Consider the following 24,022-nt stretch of genomic DNA (forward strand, 5'->3'; position numbering starts at 1 on the left):
CAGCTCTGAGAGGCATTTTAAACCAAAGGACACCCTACTCCCATCCCCCCCCAACAAAGGCCATCAGTGTTTTTCAGGAGGGATTCAAGCACACACCAAAACTTTAGGTGTGCACAATTCAAGTAGGTTAAAGCACTCTGTTACCTTAGTGCAACAAAGCCACTTTTTTCTAAAGGACTTTGAAATTCATTTCCCTGTCACTTTCCTAACATCACAAAGTATGGGACGAACAAATTGACAGGATGATATATAAACAACCCAAAGTCAAGTCAGGATGAGCACTCATTGTTGCATAACTGCCCCTAAAACAAAGCTTAAAATCTGTGCAAGTAAACCAATAGATAGGTCATTTGGTTAAAGCCCATTTATTTCCTTCTTCTTTAAGGAAAACCCTCAAACCTGGAAAGGAGCTAAATAGTTTATATGCAGTCCTATGATTCCCATCACTCCCAGTAGAAGACTTTCAGGTTGCACAAAGAAGGATCTTGGCCTATGACTTGCGGAAACTGATGCCAGTTACAGCTGACAGTAATAGGGTAGCACAATTTGTCACCAAGGCAAAAAAAGTTATGTTCTCTTGAAGCATCCCCTTGAAAACAACCCATTCTAACCTATCTTGGTTCCTTGGGAAAAGTTGATTATCCTTACTCTGGTTTATATTTTATCTTGTGCCAGGTTATCCCAATCCAAGTCTGGATTGAATTTCTAAAGCATGGTTAGGTATGCTAAGGGCAACTGGATGCTCTACGTACTGGTCCCGGATCTCAGCTGGAACGCCAACAGGAGTAACGGAGACAATTGATCTGCTATTGTGGTGTAGGATATACTGACGGCTGAAATGCAGCTTCTGACGGCGCCCCAGGTCAGGCTGGCACCACTCTGCAGGAAAGGAGGTAGGTAAGACCGGGTATCTGAGCCTTGGAATCTCCCATCCCAGTGTGTAGTACTGCTGTTTCTGAATTTTATGTGGAAATCTGTGGGAAGCACAAAGTCCAGAAAGCCAGCAAGACAGAGACAATGATTCTGCTCCAAGACACCATGATTAAGACAACCAGAGTTCAGAAATGGAGAACTGACTGTAGAGCTACGGGGAGAAACAGCACCTCATCCAGCAATAAAGGAGTTGAGAATGTGTTATACCAGAATTAATCTTGTGAGAGATGACAGTTAACTGTGTTTAGAGACATTTAGGGAAAGTGCAGCTCATCAGAACTGAAATTGCAAGTAAACAGCATGAGTAACGGGTCTTACTAAAGACTTCTGGAATTGGTAATTTCAAGAGACGTTTTTGCTTATCATTGTTTAGAGGTCACACATAATGCAGTTATCCTCTTTCATGCTGCAAATTCAGCATAAGTGACATTTTTCTAACTGAGAACAGGCACTTGACATGCTACAGATAGCTGGAAATCATTAGCATTAGATACAAATTAGGCTGTGAGATTCTTGGCCAACTTTGCAGCTTCATCTTAACATGGGACCTCCATATCCTCAAGACCCACTTTCCACTCTCACCAACACCAGGCAGAGCAGCAAAAGTGGAAATATACTTATTTTTCTGTGTGACAGAGGAAACTAATGGGAACTATTGAGATAGCAACTTTTTTTGGAGGGTTTGGGGGACTCTGTTCAAGGCAAGGACACCAAGAAAAGCCGCCCAGAGCATCATAGCACACTTCTGCCACATTTGGGACCAGGGCTCTCCTAGGGGAGATTTTAGGAGCTGCCACCTCTACCAGAGCTGCCTCTCGACAGATATATGTCAGCAAAGGCTTCCTTCAGGTGTTATATCAGGTCACAGGGACATAGTTTGCACCCAAACTCATCCTAGACTCCCCTCCTCCACTGAAGGAAAAGAGAATGTTGGACTTTGTGTTAAGCTCTTTTTCTGCAGTGAGAAGGGGTGTTGGCCTGCCCAGTGGTAATATTCTGCTACTGTAGGTACTAGGATCAGCCATAGCCAGGTGTATAAAGATGTGTACTGTCAGCATACTTAAAACAGGGGTCCTTATCCTGCAGTCTGGAGAGGGGTTTCCCTCTCTTATTTCCCTGTCTATATGACCATCTCTCTTATATTCATTTCCAGCCCATTAAGCTTTCCTCCCTTACAGCTCTTGGTTGCCACATTACTGATTATAGTTCTCAGATATCTGAAGAAGTGTGCATGCACACGAAAGCTCATACCAATAACAAACTTAGTTGGTCTCTAAGGTGCTACTGGAAGGATTTTTTTTATTTTGTTTTGACTACGGCAGACCAACACGGCTACCTACCTGTAACATAGTTCTCAGGTTTGAATATTAGCATATTGAGAGAGGTTGCCCAGCCCACTCAGATAGCCCCTCCTGAAGGATTCTACTTCCTGCCAGTAGAGCAAGTGGGCAGTGACAACCCATCATAAACATCTCTTTCACTGCAGGAAAACTGTCAGTTGCCATGAGATGCTGCAAGGCCTGATAGCACATTGTTTTTTTAACCACAGTCTCAAATCAGGTTACTTATAATATTTGGCTCCTAATTTGACATCATAAAGTCTCTTACTTTACCATATAAAAAGGGGGCAGCCACTCCCCCCCCTTGCATTCAGCATATGTGATAAATGTTTTTTCTTTTTATAAATTACACATCATCTTTTAACTTGGAAGTAACTGCAAACTTGAGATGTATGGGTTGGGATGGTGTTATTCTTACACAGTGAAGTCAGCTTTTTTGCAGTGCATATGATTACAACACACCTGAGAGTTTCTAAAAGACTGGGCCAACTCCTCTCCTCCGGACCTAAGACAAGGCCCCAATGGAGGCAGGTTGTTGAAAAGGCAACTTAGTTTTCTGACCTCCATGCCATGATACTTCTAATCCCAGAGGTGTAACAGGCAAGAGACGGGGGGAGGGGGGGCAATCCAATATTTTTCTCACCTGCTACCAAGTAAGAGGTGTCCTGGCTGTCTTATGTCAACCTCTCTCTGTGACATAGTTCAAATGGAAGACCACTGCAACTCCATGTTTAACTGGTTCGGGGTCTGAGATGCCCAAAGCGGACGGCACTGCATATTAATATTTGCTTTTAAAACAGTTGATTAACTGCAAAGGACCAGGTATATATATAACCAAACTCAAAAAGCACCAAAAGTCAGATAGTTGTTTGTTTCCTTGACACCTGAAGGGAAGGTGTTCCCACTGGGACGGAGCCACTACAGAAAAGTCTCCTTGTAACTTCACTTCTGGAAGTGAGGAAACCAGCAGAAGACTCTCTGGGTTTATAAACACAGTCTATTCCCCAGCGTGGGCTTGAGTCACTTGCAACATGCTGTTCACTACTTTAATTCCATGTGACAGTGTTTTTAATGGAGCAGTGCTGATGCCCGTCGAAAAGAGAACGGGGAGGGAAACTGCCCGCCCATCAGCTGCTCAGCCCGACCTCCCACTGGGCTTGTCCACACAACCTCGGCTTTTCTGAAGCGGGATGCGGGAGAGGAGAGCGCCTCAGCCGCGCAACTGGCTCACCCGTGTAGAGGGGCAGGCACTCAGCGGCGCCGCCGCAGGCAGCAAACCCGACTCCTACACTGGCATAAGTCACGCGGGGAAACCGGCTCAGCTCCCGGTACAGGGCGCCCAGAGGGCCCGACCCCGCTGGAGGCTAGAAGGAGAGAAGAGGCGGCGTTATTCAGGGCAAATGGAGGCGCTTGCCCGGCGGCACCTGCTTCCCCAGCGCCCTCCTCCCCTGCTCCGCAGCCTCACCGCCTCTTCCGCCCGCTCCGCTCTAGAAGCCATCGCCCTGGAGGTTTCCCCGAAGCAGCCCGAGAGGCGCTTGTCCCGGGGCAGCAGGGCGGGCAAAGCGCACGGGCGCGAAGCGGGCGGTGCCGACAGCAATTGGCCGGGCGGGGAGAGGAGGCGGGGACAGAGCCAGGCCTCTGCTCGCGGTCCCCCTTGGAAATCCCTGCTGGGAAGGCCCAGCCGAAGGGGTGGCGGCCTTTCTTGCCCCCGATCCTGCCGCTCCTATTTTTCCAGGCAGGCAACTAAACTTAAAGATACACGCGAAGGGGAGGCTTGTGTTCGTCACAGCTGAGGGATCGACGGCGCTGTCCCTGCCCATAATAAAGGCAACCACAACAACAAAGTTTTGCTTCTTCCTTTTTCTCATAACCATTCACTCACTCCAGCTGACCTGCAGGGTTGCTGGGTACGTGAGAACCACGCTTGCACGCTGCCCTGCCGCAAGCTGCTTGGAAGGGCGAGAGTAAAACAATGTGATGAAGGAAGGGAAACCGCACAGGTGGCGAGAACGCAATTACACAGACGCTCGAAACACCAGCTACTGTGAATAAAACTCGCTCCTTGCCCCAGACCCCAATCTCCATTCTATAGTCTCCCGCTGTGAGGGAACCTGGTGTTAGATATATCAGATAAGCTCATGCTGTCTCACCCACAACTGCGCACAATTTAACAAGTCATACTGGTGTGTGCATCTCCCTCAAGACATTTTCTCAACGGAAGGTCAATCCCCTGGAAGCAGCAGCAGAACTAAAGGAAGGTGATGGGATCAGGGTGGTGCTTTCAGCAGCGGTCTCTTGGCAACATTTCATTTGTTACAACACTTTCATTTACAGCCTATGGAGAACGCAAAGGATGCAACCAATTACTCTTATGCAGCACTGCTGAAAAAGCAGTGGGATACAAGAGGCAGACTGTGATTCAAGTTAAATTGTAGCTCTGTTCACTGGCCTAAGTGGACAATTTAACCAACAGAACACAGCATGAGAATCAAAATACATTTTAATCTGACCCAAGCCCTCGGAATGAAAATGGCAAAAATACTGGGAAATTGTGGCGTGATTAATCCTACACTATCTTCTATTTAGTAGGAATTCAAAATCTGGTTACTTGGCTCCCAGCACAAATGCAAAGCAGCTATCTTAAAGGAATGAGGAACCGTTGGCCCCTACAGGGACACTCTACCTATTGGCCATGATAGATGGGGGTGAGGAGAGCAAAAGTTCAACAACAATGGGAGAGCCACAGGCTCCCAACCCATGACAAAAGTGGTTGCTTTACAAATGGAGGTATTCTTCTTCTTTGGCAATCACTCGTAGCCAAGTAGGATGGTCTTCCATAAACATGGTTTTAACAGTGAGACTGTAAGTGACTGTGGAGGCCAATTCTGGATCCACATGTCCTTCCACAGCAGGGACATAGGTTTCCGGGCGGGAGTTGATCATGGTGAGGGTTTGTCAAACGTGCCTTCCTCTTAGTAAGTTTCTCCCTTTTGTCATGAGTTTGAGCATCTTCAAAGCCCAGGAAGTATTAACAATACCCAACTAATCTGTCCTGAAGGTTTTTGGCTACTTTGGGGATTATGTAAAGCAGAACTGAAGGAACAGGTGAACAGGAACTTTAACGGGATGTATTTAAAAAGAATGGTGGTAATTAGTGATACAATCAAGTACACTAATATCAGATGTCCTCCTGTTCCATTTAAGGTTTCTTAAATGGATAAATAAAGAAAAAATACTTGTATTTTCAAGAATTCAAGGCTAATTAGACATTCTATGACCTTTTAAACTGGCGTGTGTTGTTTTGTTTGTTACTATGTTTTGGGTTTTTATACTGTAAACTGCCCTGTGATCCTTGGATGATGGGTGGTATAGACATTTTAATAATAATAATAATAATAATAATAATAATAATAATAATAATAATAATAATAATAGGGGAAATTGACAAGGGATGGGACAAAGCCAATGAAAATAACAAGAATGTTAAGGTGGCTATTGATAGTCCACCTCTCAGTTCCCAACAGAAACCAGCAGCAGATGGGGTAATGGGTCCCTGAATTCCCCCTCTACTCAAGAGAAAGACCAACTGTAGAGTCTGCTTCCATGATAATGTAACAGGAAGTACCAGAGAAAACAGTGCCTGTATATACAAGAGAAAAATGATATAGCAGGAATTTGTCCTGAGACAACACAGCATGAGAGGTTCATATGCACTATGATAAGTTTGGGATTTAGTTCCTGGTGACATCTGTAGCTATAAGCTGGATGGGAGGAGTTCTGAAGAGCAAAAGCAATAGTTGAGCATTACATTCCACAAATCTTCTTTGTGAATTACCTCCTTTCCCTTTGAGTCAAAAAATTGCTAGTCCTGTTATCTCTTCTTCAAAAAAATATCCAGTACTCTCCAATAAAGTTTGCATCTCAGTAGTTGACAAGCCCCAGTTGTTCCCAATCTCTATAAAGAATTACACTTTGCAAGTCAGCCTCTCAAAAGTCAGGAGTGAGCAGTCTTAGACAATCAGGTGTGTTTTATTTATTTTTGCAGCAGGAGTCTTTGTAGTTCACCTGTTGTCCCCAAAGACTAAGGCTAAAGACAGAGATTCAAAAATCAGTACCCAGCACCTGACACCTCCAAATCAGCCACCTGCTATGGTGGAACTACTTATCAGAGGGCAAGATCTGACAAAGTGTGTGATGAAGGTGACCTCTGCCATGTACTTATTCAAGTTCTGGACGACAACCAGTCCCTATGGTGGCTGTTTGGAATTGAAGTGCCTTGCATTATGTCGGCTTCACCACGCTGCTTATTAGTATGGAAGCGGGTTACAAAAGGAGTAGGCCAGCTTCTGTAGTCATCATTTCAGGTGCTGGATCAGCCAGAGTGCAATATTCATGAAACCGTCTGCCTCGGCCTCCACACCAGAGAGCGAATGGTTATTGCCCGGATAAAGCAGCATCCTAGAAAGAGAGAGACACAAATATTAGGTGTAATGTGTTTATTTTTCACACCACTCTCTCTTGCCAGACCTTCTGCCCACACACAATTCTCCTCTCCTGACCCAGTCGCATATATTTCTAGCCTCTTGACCACCACCCCTTTGTCTCTATAGAGCCTCCTTTCAGCCAGCTCCTTTGCATTATTTGCCAAGTTTGCCTATTATGCTTACCGGGTTGGGACACCCTTGGCCTTGAGAGCACGGTAATACTCCAAGCCTTGCTTGGGGGGTACACGTCTATCTTCCTCTCCTATCATTAAAAGAACAGGTGTCTGAACCTAAGGAGGAAAAGGGCAAAGATATCAAGGCAGCTGGAGAAACCAAAGCTCTGAAAACGAAGTAGCGGAATCATGGAGTTCTTGGACCAATGGATGTGGAGAGGGAAGGTCTGTGTGTATTGTACCTTGTCAACGTATTGCATAGGTGAACAAAGCAGCATCTCTGCCCCTTGCCTGGGATCTGGGAGGGCAGTCTGGTCATACGGTAAGCCAGCCTCCGTCAGGCACCTAGGAGTAGCAGCACAGCAGGTATCAAAACAGAGGGAACGGGAAGCAGAGAGCCGGAATAAACAGAAAGTTCTTCCAGCTGACAGGTGCAGCAAGTGGGGTAAACCCTGTACATTGGGACCAGTGCATTTTATGAAAGTGCAGATTATAAATGAGTAAATAAATAAATTAAAACTATGGAATATAGTGATGGTCACCAACTTGGATGGTTTTAAAGGACAATTCAATTAATTCATGGTATGTGTGTGTTAAGACTATCAATAGCTACTAGCCACGATGGGTGTGTTCACCGTGAGGTGGTACATCTCTGAATACCAATTGTTGGAAACCACCTTGGGAGACTGCTCTTGCCCTTGGGTCATGTTTGCAGGCTTCCCATCAGCAGCTGATTGGTCACTGGGAGAATAGGATGCAGGAGTGTATGGGCCTTCTTGTGTCCTCATTACAGCAGCCACAGGTATGAAGGAGAAACTGCAGCTACTCAGGCTGCCTTTGGTACGCACCAGTCAGGGATGTCAGTGCTTCCGACCATGGAGGCCACGTTGACCACGGGATTCCTGGCCACACAAGCCTTGTAGGTGCCAGGGTATTGGCCGATGAGATGGCAGGATAGGAAGCCTCCATGGGAGCCACCAAACACGGCCACTCTCTGTGGATCCGTCAATTCCTCCTGTAGCACCTGTTCCACACAGAACTGCAAAGAAGGTGGTGGGTGCAAGGGGGAGGAAACAGCACTGCAGCATCTTCCCACCAGTGAAAAAATCTACAGCTCCCCACCCCTCCCTGCTTGCCCTGGAAAGGGGGATTGCAACCCTCTTACCTGCACATCCTTGACGTCCTGACTGCCCACTTTCCCTGGAAGGGAGTCCACACTGTCCTGGCCAAAGCCTAGTGATCCTCGGTAATTCACTTAGGGAAGGGAGAAAAACAGGCTCATTGAGATCTCCAGTTCTTTGCTATACCTGAGCCTCCTGCTCTCCAAGGAGGTGTCACTCTGCTCAACCAGGTTGCAGAATCACTGGGCAGGAGGATGCTTCCTCTAATCATCATCATCAAACCTTTTATTGGCATCACATACAAACATCCAAAACAAATCAATGCAGAATTACCACTTCCCCAGTGGCACAAAGCACTGCTAAAAGAAAGGAGGCAGAGCAGTCTATCGTCATAGCTTCCTCTAATGGAAGGATGATACCATGGCAGGAATCTCCAGCTCTCCCTACCTGCTACCTGAACTTGACTACTGTCATTCCTCCTCCAGTGTCACTCCCCTAGCACACCTGTTGAGCAACTGAGACAGACTGGACTAGACAGAAAAAGGCCAAATGATTTGGACCACGCTGCAGTCATTTACCACTGTCATGGGAGAGGATCCATCGACAGTCCAGTCTCCTAATTGTGATGCCCTATTCAAAGATAAACTGAGACCCCACCAGCCCACTGGGTGACTGAGAATGCTCTGGGCCACCACTTACCCAGCAGCACAGCAAACCCCATCCGACAGAGGAGTGCTGGGTACAGCATCCAGCTGGTGGTGAACACTGAGTGTGGGCCTCCTGCAAAGGAGAAGACGGGAGTGCCAGTGAGATGAAGGGCGAAGGAATCACCCTGTGCCTTGAATGAGGGGAAGGGAGTGATGAAGACAAAGTACTTACCATGAGGTGACACCACTAATGGAAACTTGGCCTTCTTTGGCGCCTGAGTGGGCCGCAGTAGGATGGCTTCAAAACTGAGGCCCGCTGTGAGGAAAGACCACAGTTTGCAGATCTGGTGAAAGTCAGGCACAAAGGCCTAGATTCAACTAACCCAGTACACTCACAGAAGTCAACGCAAGGGCTCCCACTAAAGCAACAGGCCTTCCCCCCTGTGCTTCCCTCCAATCCTGCTGTGGAGGGTCAGGAGAACTTCCCAGAACAATACACAGGGGAAGGAGAGGAGGATAATTCCATCTCCCTGCAATGGCAGATCTAGCGTGAGTGAGTGGTGTCAATTTCCTCCCACAATCTGCATATCACAACCTTAATGCCCTAATTTCTTCCCTGGCTCAAAGCAGGGAATTAAATTCCTTGATCTCTGGCGATGTCTGTCCAATTCTTTTTCTCTGGGTCCTCACCATACTGGGGGTTGTCCTGTTCTGGAGGAGGCTGCAGGGTACGAACATCCCAAGAGATTTCTTGAATTGGGCTGGCTTCTTCCAGGCACACCCAGTTAACTTCAGCTTCCTTGCCAGCAGGAGGCAGGAAGGCCACCATCTGCAGCAAGAGGACATAGAGGAATCCAGCACCACTGGAGCAGATCTCTCTTACTCGGACCACACAAGGTCACCCAGAACATAAGGAGCAGAGCATGTCCGCTAAATAGCAGCACACATCTGATATTTGAAAAGAAAAATGGAGGCAAGTCCAATGGAAATACTGGGGACAGGGGGTCGACGCTGTGTTCTGTCCCTGGGCTCTTAATCATTACACACTGCACTGCCGACAATCCTTGACCCTACAGCCTCTGTGCTGTTTCAGCTTTGGCTGTAAAAATCTGTACTATGGGCAACAAAACATGATGTCCAGTGCCTCATATTTTGCCCTCATCAGAATTCCCCCCCTCCCCCAAAAAAAGAATCAGTTAAGCACATAACTAATAGGATGTTGCATCCCGGCCACGAAGTTTGTGCAATCACAGCCAAACAAGTTTTTGACACTTGGGGCCCCGACTGATTAATTTGATACAGGCCAGTTCCTAAGTCAAAGTCTACAGGCTTGGTCTATTTAATATTTGAGTAATTCTAAGCAAAATGTAAAGTGACAGAAAGCACAGGAAGTATTATTTTAGAATTACTGCAACAAGCAATTCTGAGCCCAGGTCCCTCTGCCCAACCTTTGGCCACTGGACACTTACAAGCATGGGAGGGCAGTTTGGAGTGGAGAATCTGGCCACCAGCAGATCTCGGTCGACAGTGAGCAGGGCCCAGCTTCCAAGATGGGAACCTAGGTTAGTAAAAGAACAAAGTTTTTCTCTTCCCCCGTATTCTGTGCTCAGGTGGAGTGTGCAACCCTTGCTGCTTTGTTTCTGATCTGGTATGTTTGCATTTGAGCACTGAAGGCCTGGGCAAGCTGGCCTGATACGAGCAAAGCTTTGGGGCAGAGAAAAACTGACTTGACATGCGGAAAAATTTATAAAAATGGACGGAATATGCAACAAAATGGGTTGCATCCAGAGAAGTCCTCCTGCTTGTGCAATGGAGGTTTGCCTCACTCTCCTCCCCCCATTGGCTCCAGGGCTTGGGGAAACTCCCAGAATAGATCTGGGAGGGGGTTCTCGTGGGGTAAGGAGATAGGGAAAGGTCTGTTGTGCAAACGTAAGTCATTCTGCGAGTGTTCTGGCTTTGTTGGATGCATCCCAATTTCCAACTGCTGACGGCTGGAACCTGAACTAAAATTAAGAACGCAGCGTTGGCAAAATTTGGAGGGGGTTGGAGAAGGGGGCAGTGCATGTGAAGCAAAGGTCAGTAGAACAACGGGGGTGTTCACATTGGATGATCAGTGGGCATTAAGAAACTAGGATAAAGATACTGGCTTGGGATGCATCTTCCACCCAAATGCTTACAAAGGCAGTATAGTGCGATACTAAAAAGGGTGGAGAAAAGCGAAAGATAAGCAAGTGAGGACACCAGATACAATTATCTCCAACTGTGCTAGCTGATGACAAAGGTCTGAAGAACTCCCTGAACAACAGACTGCAAGATGGCTTGCCTGTTCTCTTTGAATAGCTCTGCCCCAAACGGATTAAACAAATTAGGACTCACTTCTGCCAGAAGATCAGAGGGTTGCAGTGGCAGGACACAGCATAGACTGCAGTTACTGGAAGGAACTAAGTATGGAGGGCCAAGTTATCGAGTTTGCTACTTACCCTTGGTCAGAGAGCACACACTGCCTGACACTGTATCAACTACAATCAGCTCCTAGAGGAAAAGACAGCATGAGAGAGATCTACTCTCAGTTGCATCCAGAAAGCACCTGCTCACACAACAAGCTGTCCTGCAATTTATCAATGGGGAGACACACACACACACACACACACACAAGGTTCTGCAAGATTTGCACAACAATCCCTTCTCCACCACACTATTTGGAAAGAGCCAAATGTTCAGATAGTGCTATAATCCTTTGCTTTGTTATATGGATCAATGTGAGATCCCCATGAAGTTTAAAGGTATTAGATGTGCTGATTCAATTTGCCTGTTGCCAAATAAAGCCTTCGATTGGAGGTACCCTTTGTGCTTAGTTTGCCCGAACTACCCGTGGCTTCAGTCTGAAGCTCAAGGTGATCTACGCTTTGTTCTTACCTGCCTGCTACGTTGAATTGTGTCCAGCACAACCCTCTGGCTGTCTGCTGCCCAGCAGTGCTCTGACAGTGCTGTGCTATAGATCCCAGTGAAGTCACCTGTAAGAGACAAAGCGCCTTCACTGAAACAGCAGCTGCCCTTCTGGTGGAAAACACAGGGATGCCCCTGGGCCAGGAAGCCACATGATAAGCCCCTTTCATGGATGCCAGTCAGAAGTAGCCCATGAAATTCTGACACCACGGCAAAAAAACAACAACAAAAAACCCCCAACTGGCATTCCCCAGAGTGGTAAAAATGATAAAAAATAAATTCAATTCTTGTCAATTTCCTGCCCTTTCAGGGTAACAAAAATGATAATAATCTGCCAACTATAACAAGTGACTTCACCCTGCCTAATGAGAAGGTCAGCCGTGATGCTGTCTCTCTTCATATATATTCCAAGGCCCCCCAATCCCTCTTTGCAGCCAGTCCCCGTGATATTCCACAGCCAGGATCTGCCGACTGAGCCTGCTTTTCTAATGGCAAAGTAGATGTGGATTCTGAATTCCTGAAAAAAACTGGCAAAAGATTCTGCAGAAAAATACTTGCTGAAGACACAGAACCTAATTGCCATTGCTGATTCCAAACTTGAGGCAGGCAAAGAAGCTGCTGCTGCTTCTAATAATAATAATTTTATTATTTATGCTCCACTGGCTGGGTTGCTCCAGCCACCCTAGGCGGCTTCCAACACGTATAGAAAGATTCCAAGGGGTGCTTCCTGAGACACCCTAATAGAGAAGGTGCCATGTGGCTGGTTTTCATGTTTTCCCAATGCTCAAGTCTTTTCCCTATTGCCCCAGAATCTCCTCCTTTCGTTCCTCCTTAACATCACCTTGTTTCTCCCAAACCATCCACAGCCCTGTAGGCGGATTTCACATTCCACACTTCTGTAGTTAACGCAGTGATAAATGTTGACCATTCTGAACAAGATACATGACTGTGCGTGATATGCAGCAGTCCTAACATTTGGCTTCGCTTGTTGTTGCACATGGAACGCTTGGCACAGGGTTCTATCGGATTCCATCAAACACCCCTGGGAGCTCCAGCACGGTTGTAATACATACCTTGGCTCTGCCGAGGCACAATCTCCACCACGACGGAAGTGAGCTTTGTGTACCAGTCGTACTGGGGGGGGGGAGAGATCAAAAGGCATCAAAAAAGGATGTGGCAGTGCACAGCTTCCTGGCCCACAAATATTTTACAGCATCAAGACATGCTTCACGGAGGTGCTGAGGTGGCCTGATGTGATAGTTCTGGGTGGACAATGACAGGCCTTGGTTCTCCTTATGCTCTCACCGAGGAGCTCTGCCTCAATTCCTCTGACCAAGCTCTCCAAGAAGGAACCCTCATAACCCCTGCCAGCAAATATGGATTCCCCACTATAGTTGTCAACAAGGCAGAATTTACTCAGGCTCATGCAGAGCTTTGCCTGATCTCTCACACAACAGTTTGGCAAAGGCCAAAGAGCTCAATGACTTGTTCACAAAGCTGCCAACAGGACTTTCTGCATGGGGATTGGGCCCACTTCCCTATCTGCAGAAGAGGCCTCCGATTTGCAAAAAAATTGGGCCATATGCAAATACATACAAATTGACATTCTCTTCCGCGGGCAGGGAGGAGGACCCAACAATAAATCAGGGGCCACACACAAGTAATAAGATGTCTGGGAGGCAGAAGGCCAAAAGCTGGAACTTTCCCCATAATTGTGTTTCTGTCCTAGAAAATATGTGACCTGTTGAATTTCTACCTGACACTGCTCTCCCCCAGTGACAACTCCAAACCAGGCAAAAACCTCAATTTTCATGAACTGTAACACATTGTGAAGCTGAAATTTGTTTTTCCCTGGTGCGTTTGTGACTAATATTTCTCTACGGCGATCATCAGTCATTCACAACTGTGACTGTACTCCTTCAGCTGCAGCACAGAAAGACAGGAGCCGACTCATTTCTTACAAAGCAGTGGGTTAGACTGATGCCTCCGCATTTTGCTTTGTAACAACCTTCTTTCTGGAAAGGGCTAGATATTTACATTTTTCAAAATGAAAACTCAGTCTTGGTCCCCTGCTACCTCTGGGCCCAGTTCAGAAGCATTCCTGATGCCTTCACCTCCGAAGTCTATATAGAGGGCAGGAGCTTATTCGTCTCTCATGCAAAGACTCAAGGCTCAAAAGCAATACTCACCATGCAGAGACGGCTGCACTGTTGGTGAGGCCCAGAAGCCGGGTTCTCCAGGTACACAATGCGACATTGGTCTGGACTCAGGCGTGGAGACCAAATGGCTTTGTTGTCGTCTGATAACAGCTCTGCAATGGGAAGGGAGACAGTGAATTAAGAGAGAGGACTGAGAAGTCACTGCATGGCTGCTGCTGCTGCTGATAAACCAACAGGAAAACATGTCTCACCACAACGACCACCTGTCAGGTCCACATAGAAGATAGCTGATCTGGAAGGAAAAGCACAAAACAGAAGTGGAGCTTACATGGAAGAGCACCACGTGAGACTGGCTAAGGGGGTGGGGACATCTATCTTCTCTCTGCAAGCTAGTGTCTCATTCATCACCCAGACAGGAACATAACAGGAATACTATTATTAATTACATTTTTATACCGACCTTCATCTGAGGATCACAGGGTGGTTTACAATATAAAATCACAAAAATACATAACATAGTAACAAACAAAAACAATCCCCCCCCCCCCTGTTTAAAAGGACAGGGTGAAGAGGTGACTTCTTCCTGATGAGGCAGCAGGGTGGTTCCCAAACAGGAAATGGGCAAGTTCTAGAATCGAAAAGGGCCCAAGTCCAATCTGGGCGCCTACTTCATCTGCATGAAGCCACACTAGCTCCTCCATAGCCACAAGACCACATCCTCCCTGGCTACAGGTGTGTTTTGCAGGCATACAAAGCACCTCCAACCCCAAAGACTCCAGAATGTTCGTAGGCCCACTCCCCCATTTGGTCCCTCATCTATCTAATATAGTCAATCCCATTTGGATTCTTACTTGTCCTGGTAGGAAACTTACCTACGATTGGTGCAGTACCTCAACCCTAGGCGGAAGGGCTCGTGCCACCAGCCTGTGAACACCACCCCAGTGTCGCCTGGAGCCCAGAAGGCCTGGGGGAGAAGGGAATGCCATGTCAGGTGTGGAGAGGAAGGCGGGTGACTCTAGCACATCTCCAGCATGCGGGGTTAAGATAGGTTGGAAGACAACAGCAGATGTATAATGACCCAGCTAATATATACAGTGGTACTTCTGGTTGCAAACAGGATCCATTCTGGAGGCCCGTTCGCAACCTGAAGCGCTGTATCTGCGCAGGTGTGTGGCGCGATTTGGCGATTGTGCGCATGAGAAAGTGGCGAAACCCGGAAGTAACCCTTTCTGGCACTTCCGGGTCACCGCAGGACGCAACCTGAAAAAACGTAACATGAAGCAAACGTAACATGAGGTATGACTGTACCATGGAAACCTGGAATTAAATGGATGGGGAACACCCCCTGGCTCTTGTCTTGGAAGATAATTTTGAAATTATCTTTCCAGGAAAGCAGCATCTTGGCTGGCAAGCACAGAGTCCTTCCCGCTATATCCTAGCCATTTTGGAACAGCTATTATAGTATCGGAGTTGGCAAATAACACTTTTGGGGGTGGGGGTAACAGGCAACACCGAGGATGACTCCACACTGTTTCTGTTCCAGATACCAAACTTGTGGGAATCTTCTGTAAGTTGCTTTTAGAGCCCCTCCTTGGGGCTAGAAGGCAGAATGCAAGTATTTAAAATAAATAAAAATACCCTTATCCAACTGGGCTTAACTGGGTGCCAACCTTCTCCCTCAGTTTATCCTGTACTGACCTGCCCAGGGGAGATGTGCTCTGGAACACTCTCCAGGACCGAAACGTTGTTGCTCTCAATGTCCAATACACACAGCACAGGGGTGCTTTTAGCCACCAGGGTCTCCCCCCAGTCTTCGTAGAACACAAACTGCTCTCCCTAGGAAAAGCAAAGAGAGATCCTGATGCAGAGGCAGCTCGAGTGACAGCAAAGGGAGTCTCACCTGCCTGGGAGATTGCCAGGGCCCGCATCACTGGTTTTGAACTTGGCGTCAGTTAAGTACTTCCCACTTCCTGAAGAGTGAGGAAGCCCACACACACATTTGCTTACAAACGCCGCAGTTCCACTGCAGGGACATCACCCTTGGAGGCAACTGCTCCCTCAGAGCCAACTGTTCAAGATGCAAGCATTAGCTTTACTGCATTTCAGGTATAAGTGTAATTGGTAGTGCATTGCCTTATGAACAGAGATGCTTTGAGTATGGAAAAAAATGGCATAGGGTGATGATGAAGAGAAACTGAAATACTGGCTCGCAGGACACAAGGCAAAGCAGAAGTTCATTTTACCTTAATGGCTTTATCTCGTCGCTCTGTCTTGGCCAGCTCCTCTTCGCTGCTCAGCTCAGGGGCTTTTGGCTTAAAGAACGACTCAGCCTTGGGGCGCTTCTTCTCCGCCACGTAGAGAAGGTGCGTCTCAGAGTGTGACCAGGCCAAGCAGCCAAATTGGTCTGGGGCAGGGAACAAGATGACAACAGATTTCACTCAATCAAAAATGCAATGACCAGAAACATTCCTAGGTTTCTGTCAGGGTGATATGTGGGTGCTTGCGAAGATAACAGCTCGGGACTCCAGCGTGTCTTTTACAGGATTTATTGAGTGCAAAAGCTTATGTATAGTGCAGAGGTCTTGAAAGCATGTCTGCCTCAATCGCTAGCAGATTCCGGAAGTGGTTCTCGCCTGTTCCCCCTCCAGCAGAAAAGCCTCGGAAACCCCCCTCTTCTTTTCCTTTCCTTACGTGAAAAACTAAGCACCGGAAGCTGCTCTTTTCTCTCTTTTATAGCAGCCTTTGGGCTTCTCTCTCTCTCATCTTCCGTGTCTCCTGACAGTCTCTCTTCCCCTGACTCTGACGAAGTACAGCTGCTCATCAGAGGAGGCTCTCTGTACATTCTGGTGTCTCCCCCCTTCTCTGCAAACCAATCCCTGACAGTTCCCCAAGTCCCCTTTTCAAAAACAACTTCCCCTTATCAGTGCATATCAGGGATATCGGAGAACACCCTACCACCACCAGCACTCCCGAGCTGTAAGGAAAGGATGAATGTTGGGGCCTGGCTATCCTCTTCACTTGTCTCTTACAAATGGAAACAGAGCTGCAGGGAAAGCTCACCGTCCTCATACACTTGGCCATGCTTCTCCAGGGCTGTCAATTCAATGCTCTTCACCTTGCGGTTCTTTTCCCACACCTGTGGGAGCAGACACATGGCACATTTAGTCTCTGAACCCCTTTGCTTATGTACCCAGTGTCTTCTCAGAGACCGGACCTATTCTGAGCCACATGAAAGAGCCACAAACTGACCCCTTTCCTTTCAAACAAAAAGAAGCAAAAGCCACTCAAGTCAGAGTGCCATACAACTGCCTCCCGGGTTGGAAGCGTGACGGATAGTTTGAGAACCACTGAGCAAACGGGCCACATATGAAGCCACATTGCTCTGGGAATGAAGGAGCAGAGCATCTCTGGAAGGTCTACCTTACACAGGAGAAACCTATTAGAGAGCCAGGGTATAAGTCTCTTCTCTCAGCTTTCTTCAAGCCAGCCATATATACCTCTAGGAACTGTTTCTCTTCGCCTTTGGTGTTGCTAGTCTTTCGTAGAACGGCTTTCTGTGCTCCACTGGGAGAGTCCCGACTGAGCAGCCTAAGAAGGAAAACAGCATGGTTAGCCTAGGAAAGATGGCTTTGGTCAGGCACAGGCCAGGACAAAAAAGGTACCAGAAAGGAAGGCAGCTCAGACTGTGCCCATCCTTCCAGGACAAGCAGGGGACATGTGGCCCTCCAGGTGTTGTTGGACTCCCCACTCCCCATCAGTTCAGATCACAGGCCATGCTGGCTATGCCTGAAGGGAGCAGCCCATCTGTCCTGGGAGAAACAGCCAGTGCTGACACCAAGGAAGGGGTCCTGCCGCTGCAAAGGGCAACAAACAAACAAACACCACACACAAGAGGCTTTGGAAGCACACCAAGCTAGGATATTGAAAGGGATGGATGGGTCGTGTGGATCATCTCCATTGCCATTTGATAAAGAAGTAAACATATGGCAATACATATAATGTATTAGAAGAACTACCTCGCCTTACATGTTTCCCCAGGGCAGGATGACACAAGAGAGAGCCTTTTTAAGTGTGGTGCCACAGCTGTGGAACATCCCTTCCAACCAAGGTCTGCTTATCTTTAGTAAGCAGTAAAAACTGGGAATTTCCAGAAGTTCCTGCTCAGTAAGTATATGCTGCTGGGCAGGTTTGCAGTTTTGTCTTTCCCTGTGGCTTCTGACAGTGCTAGATATTGCAGATTAGGGCACTTAACCATTGTTTTAGTGTTCTGATTTTCAGTCAGCTGCCTTAGAGGCCCCTTCGGTCCAAAATTATGGACTCTCAAATAATTTTGAAAATAAAGCAGTCTGATCTCATTAAAGGATTCGGATTGTTTTGGTGCAGAACCTGTATCCCAGGACTGGAAGTTCAAGGCTATGCTGATCCTTGGGAGACCCCCTTCAGCACAAGGCTTTGGGTAGTGATCTGCTGTTTCTGCAGAAAGCGTGGTGAAACACAACAAACAAGAGACTTACTCTCCCTTGATTTCCGTGCAATTGCCAGAGGGGCTTGAGTACACGATGGAGTGGCTGTCATGGAAGATGAGGTACTGATGGCAGAATTTTATATTTTCAGCTCTTTCCAAGTCTCGCTGAGACCACTCTGTAAAGGGAGGGAGAGAACTCAGTTTCTGTCCAGCCTACCACAGGAAGAACCAATCTTCCTCTACCACAAAAAAATCCCAACATCACTGTCCCATCCTCCTCTTCCCCCAACTATTTCAGGCAAGACCAGGAGCAGACAAGAGAAGCCTCCCCACACAAGAGACTTGCCTGTTAACCTACCTTAATATATTTCCAACACCAGTCAAATAACTTTATTTTCCCATGTCTAAAGTTATGATTTCATCCTAGTTTGACTTCCGCAGATTTTATTCCATTGCCCCCCATTTTACATTGATTTGTTGCTGCAAAAAATATTTTATTTACTTTCTTACATTTATATCCCACCCTTCTTCTGTCATGGCTTGCAACGTGGTTGGCAGGTGGTCTCCCATCCAGACACTGACCATACTCAGGCCTGCTTAGCTTCAGTAAAGCAGTGACCTCATGTGCATTCAGACCATACCCAGGGACCTGTTTTAATGTGATTTGTGACTATGTAATGATGCGGATTGTAGTTTGTTTTACTGTTAATTTCGGTCTCTCTCTGTGTGTTTTAAATCCCATTAAGCTGCCCAGTTATAGGGTCGCCTATACATTGAATGTATGTAAAAAGGCCCATCATGCCCATTCCTGGTTCAGGGTCAAGAATGCCAACAGCTCTATCTTTGGGCTTTATTTCTTATGATCATCAGAGGAAGATGAAAGTTGGTTTGATACTGAAGCACAGGAACCAGCCAGTCAAAGCCACAGAAACCATGGTGCTGACAGCTAGTCTCCTGGTTTATCTTGCCAGGAGTGATGGTTCAAGGCAAAGAAAAATGTACTCATTGCTTTTCATGAGGCATCCCAAAGTGAATCACAATATAAACACAGGTCCCAACTAATGTTGGCAACTAGGAGGGAGAGGGTTTACCTGTGTAAACGTTGCAGTATTTCCCACCATATTGAGTTGTTACCTCTGGCCCAATAGAGGCACTGGAAAGAGATGGGAACTGGCTAAGCTCACGGTACAAAGCAGCTATCTCCTCTGCGTCATTCAACAACTGCACAATAAAAAGAAAGTAGCAGCGTAATTAGTTGGGACCAACTCCAGGTAAAAGCAACACAAGTACCTTTGCTCATGGCAAGTACCAACTGCTTCCAGGTGAGAAGCTGGAACAGAGGGCAGGAAGCATGTAAGGTGGGGCCACTTTGGTGAGTTGAAGGAGAGAGAGCACACAGCTAGCTGGAGACATAACAGTCCTGGCTTTGCACCTTCTGCAGGTTACAGGAAGGTTGGCTGTAGCAGCTGCTCCTAACTTCTTTTCCTACCTAAGCAGATGTACTGATGTGCATACAGGAAAAATCACATCACTGCTGTAGATAGGAGAGAGAAGCTCATCACCTGCTTCTGAGCAAATTAAGCTGCCACACTGATATAGGGTGTATGTTTCTCCCTGTCTCCTGCTCAGTTTTCCTTTTTCATTCCCCACCACAACCAATACACAATCTATATTACTTATAAGTCCTTTCTCCTGGAACATTTTGGGTCCTTAGTTAATCTTTAAGGTGACACACAAGACTTGTTTTGTCCCAAGTTTGAAATCCAAAACAGACAAGAGCTGGACGTTTCTTGTCTACTTGTTTTTGAAACAGACAAAACCAGGAAGTCTGTTCTATATCAAGTTGCAGGTGCTGCAGCAAAAGTGCTCTTTCAACTACCAATACATTCATCAGCCCAGCAGCCCAAGTTAATGTGTGACACTCTAGGCCTGCAGCAATTGAAACATGGTTTGTGGAAGGACAAAGTTTCAATAGCTACATTTGGCACACTATTTACTTTGGAAAGGCAGGGCAGGCAATCACATGGTAATTAAAGGCCAGTTATCACTCCTTCTATCTGAAAAGTTCACAAGCATGTGAGGATCCCGAATCAGCAACTTCCATGCAAAAGAGGGACATAAATTGTCATTGAAGCTAAATAGGAGGAGGGTAAAAACATTCCCTGCCTCCCTTGCTCATTAACATTTCATTTGTGCCATCAGGGCCACTGACAACTACAAAATTTTGTTTGGAAAGGTGTCCAGGAAGAACTCTTCCTATATCCTTCCTGCTCCCCCCTCCCCTTTGTGTTTTTTCTAAACCAAGGATAGGGAACCTGTGGCCCTCCAGATGTTGGACTCCACCTCAGCTAACATGACCAATGGTCAGAGATGATAGGAGTTGAGAGTCCAACATCATTTAGGCTGCAAAGTCCAAACCCTGAGCAGACAGAAGAGCTGTTTATCAGATTGCCATGGCTGCCATGGACGCAGTCAGGATTTTTGTTAGGGAGGGCAGAACCTCAGTTAGCTATGTATTTTTGCTGGTTTTTATAATTAGCTACACCCATGCTGTTTCGGCTGGCCAGGGTGGAAGGTGTGGGGATGCCTGGAGCTGGTGCAGCAGTTGGATGGAGACTGGGTCCGGTACCATCAGCAGTGAGGCTGACTTGCAATGCAATGGATCTCAGGCTGGTTCAGCTCTTCCCTGCCTTCACGTCACCTGGTTTTGGGGCTTTGTGTGGGCAGCTGCTGACAGGGATCCTGTCAGTGACACTTCCATAAACTTGTAGGCTCAGCAGGCAGAACAGGGGGGTCCATACTGGCAGACTGATGCCACTGTGCAGGTGGAGGCCAGCAGAGCTGAGCAGAGGGACACCTCCACCCAATCTACCTGCCACACTGTGTCCAAGAGCCACAGGTCAGCCACTCCTGCCCTAAAGCAACAGGTCTCCTTTAGTGCAAGAGTTCAAAGTCCAGTTCTCTCTGCTACAGCTACTTCATACACTCAGTCCTCCGAAGCAAGTGAGAAACCTTACCCTAATAACCCACTTGATATATGGGAACAACAGTGTGGTGACAAAGAATAAAGATATCCACCCCTCTCTCCGCCACCACCTTAAGACTTTCCCCCTGTAGCAACCTAAATTCATGCCACATCCAGTCACCCATGCGCTCAGGGTTCTTAAACCATGCCAGGTCAACACGCTAAAAAACAAAATGTTTTAGAGCTGTGACGGTTCCCACCTTGCGTGCACGTGATTTTATTTTATTTTTTGAGGGAGGGAGTACTGCGAAAGGAAGAAACTTTTTCTTTTGACTGGAGATATAAAGAAGAGTTGCCACATTCTCCCCACCCACCCCCAATTATATCTCCATATTGGCCGGGTGTGCCTGTGGAGAAGAGTTGTTTCACACGTTGCAGTTGTGCTCATCTCGCGGCTCTTAAAAGCGGAGGTTGGGGGAGAGGAAGGGAGCCAGCAGCCTTGGAGCGCGGCCCGTATGCCGCCCCCAGGAACAATCCTAGGCGGACAGCTAAAAGGAGTCCATTCACACGTTCGTGCCCCTCCGAAGGGGCTGCTGGGAACCCCAACACACAAACACGCCCGCCCGAAACAGCGCGGAGCATTGTGGGAAGGTCTGCTCAACGAGCACCAGGAGCTGCTTCAGGCGGGCGCAGCCCACCCCACCCCCCGCATCCTCTTGGGGGGGCGGACCCGGGGAACCCCCTCCCCCGCGTTTCTCACCGGTGGTTCCATCTCCTATGCCGCTGCGCCCAGTCCTGGAGGTTCGAAGTTCGGTCACCTTCCGCTCGGTACCTCCAGGGTGGGTGGGGCTGTTCCTTTTCGGTCCCGCCTACTTCCATTGGCTGTGGACCTGCCCGTCAAAATCAGCGCGCGCTGCTCAGTGGGAAGCCTGGTCATCGCTTTTATCTGGAGACACGACTTCCTGTGTTGCAAGGCAAAGCCTCGGCTTGTCGTGGACGTCTCTGACCACCCGGCCTGTTCGTGCTCTTGTCTTTCTAAACCGACCCTTTCCCCCACACTAATGTGAATTTGCAATCACTTAAAAATGTGTTTCAGGCGAAGATCTTCGTGGCGGGGCTTGAAGGACAGTGGCTTAAAATAGGCCACCCCACAACGTTAGCCCCATACTTCTCCTTATTCTCCTCTCATCCTAAATTGTTTCTTTACTTTCCTAAATAAATGTCGTGCTTGTGTTTATTATGAATTTGACTCATATTTTCTGTGTAGGTGGCGGCGGCGGGGAGAGGCAGCAAATTTAAAACCGTTTCTGCAATCATCTGGCTGCCAGGAACTTGGAACGAAAAGCCTACATTTTTATGAGGGTTGTTCAACCACCTACTACTTCCAATCTGAATTTTATCTTTGCAAAAGTCAAATGAAGTTCAGCGATTCTGCTGCTACTAGCTTGAATTGTGAATGTACTTTTTTTAAAAAAAAAACACCAGCCCTAATGGAAATGAAAACAGGTTTGTTTTCAAAAGTAGTGACATAGGTTGGTGTGGTTGATACCTCCAGGTCAGTTACAGTGACATTCAGGCATGTTTGAGTAAAGTCCAGCCGAGTAAAGACCCACATGCCGTTCAGTGTGGGGCTCACACTAGGCATTCAGGAATAAGAATTGGACACCAAATCTCATGCCAGTATAACTGTTCTTGGATCTTATTTACAATTTTATCAGCTCCACAGGCAGGGTGGCAAGCCAATTATCAAAGCCTCTTCCAATTTGTGTCCATTGCATGTGAAAGTCACTTGTAATTCCTTCACCCTTAGGTTGTGTTTTAGCAATTATGGAGCTGCAGTTTGTCTTGTTACCATTGTTTTCTGCACTGTGTGCTGGTAAGAATCCCTGGGCTGCTTCAGCATTTCCAGTTGTTTCTGTGAGAGAGTTTTTAAAAACAACAGCACAGCTTGGATGCTCCTTTACCATCACTGATGTTGCTCAATGAAAGTTGTGCCTGTTTCAGCTGTATCTGTTCTTGTGATGCTCAGCAGATGGTGAAGCATTGCTTAGCTCTGCTGTTTTCATAAAGGAACATGGCCACTGGGAAGAGGGCAAGGTCACTGGGTTCTCTACTGCCCTACCAAGGACTGAGCATCTGGATCCTGTTCTTAGTGATGCTGCTAGACAGCAGTCAAGGGGGAGAGGGAAGGCCCTAGCTGCTCTGTGGTCCACTGTGTTATTTGTGGTGCTATGATAAGCTGATTTTACCACATGAAGTGGAAGGTGACAGAAGAGGTGTCCTTTGAGAAAAAAGCAGACTGCTGGCAGTCAGCGGAGGGAAGGAGGGGTTACAGAAAATGGAGTAGGTCCAAAAGTTTGTAGAGTGAGACCATTGGTTTTTGTGTGTATGGCACTTGAACTATGGATACTCCTGCATCCCATAATTCCTCACAGCCCCCCCCCCCCCGGTTAAGTATTTATAATTCAACTGTGGAAGATTGTTCATGAGCAGTTCCTCTCGTCTTGCCTTTGCAACAGATCTAGTTATCCATCTAACCCGCTTGGGTACCCGGCACCTGCAGCTTTGGAAAGGAGGAGTCATTTGCTTGGTTTTGGCTGTCACTTCATGCACTGTACTTTCATCTCAGAAGGGCACACACGTCGCTTTCATGACTCCATGGAATCAATGCAGACACCTCTCTTGGCAAACAAGGGGTGCCTCGCACAAGCTCTTGCCAACTCTGGCTGCGTGGGACTAAATGTTCCTGCGCCAGTACTTGAACGGGGAATAGCACATGCCATGTGACT

The 24,022-nt window shown here is 47.3% G+C and overlaps 2 protein-coding genes across 18 annotated transcripts in view; both read right to left on the bottom strand.

Annotated features, from left to right (window-relative positions):
• Positions 1–3,864, bottom strand: part of LOC308582584 (acylamino-acid-releasing enzyme-like) — a 61,083-nt gene extending 57,219 nt beyond the window's left edge. For 15 of the 17 annotated variants that reach the window (XR_014005743.1, XR_014005744.1, XR_014005745.1 and 12 more), the window contains exons 1-3: positions 3,739–3,864; positions 3,505–3,637; positions 753–879 (exon numbers count right to left, since the gene is read on the bottom strand). Coding sequence is in view for 9 of the 17 variants with exons in the window: in XM_081185853.1 (XP_081041979.1) it covers positions 753–879; positions 3,505–3,637; positions 3,739–3,771 (293 nt within the window). In the remaining 8 variants the exon portion in view is untranslated. The other 2 variants (XM_081185856.1, XM_081185855.1) reach the window with 1 other exon arrangement.
• Positions 3,865–6,281: 2,417 nt separating this feature from the next.
• LOC308582587 (acylamino-acid-releasing enzyme-like) lies at positions 6,282–22,143 on the bottom strand. Its single transcript, XM_081185870.1, has 22 exons — positions 21,994–22,143; positions 19,360–19,489; positions 18,318–18,444; positions 17,301–17,391; positions 16,864–16,939; positions 16,047–16,207; positions 15,502–15,639; positions 14,676–14,767; positions 14,055–14,095; positions 13,834–13,955; positions 12,718–12,778; positions 11,615–11,712; positions 11,179–11,230; positions 10,168–10,256; positions 9,389–9,527; positions 8,931–9,014; positions 8,751–8,831; positions 8,096–8,184; positions 7,779–7,969; positions 7,173–7,275; positions 6,941–7,047; positions 6,282–6,731 (listed from the first exon to the last, which is right to left on the bottom strand). The coding sequence occupies exons 1-22, from the start codon at positions 22,003–22,005 to the stop codon at positions 6,629–6,631; spliced, it is 2,187 nt and encodes a 728-aa protein (XP_081041996.1). The 5' UTR covers positions 22,006–22,143; the 3' UTR covers positions 6,282–6,628.
• Between the last annotated feature and the right edge of the window lie 1,879 nt (positions 22,144–24,022).

Source organism: Podarcis bocagei, assembly GCF_964188305.1.
Source record: "Podarcis bocagei genome assembly, chromosome: 2".
Classification (NCBI taxonomy): domain Eukaryota; kingdom Metazoa; phylum Chordata; class Lepidosauria; order Squamata; family Lacertidae; genus Podarcis; species Podarcis bocagei.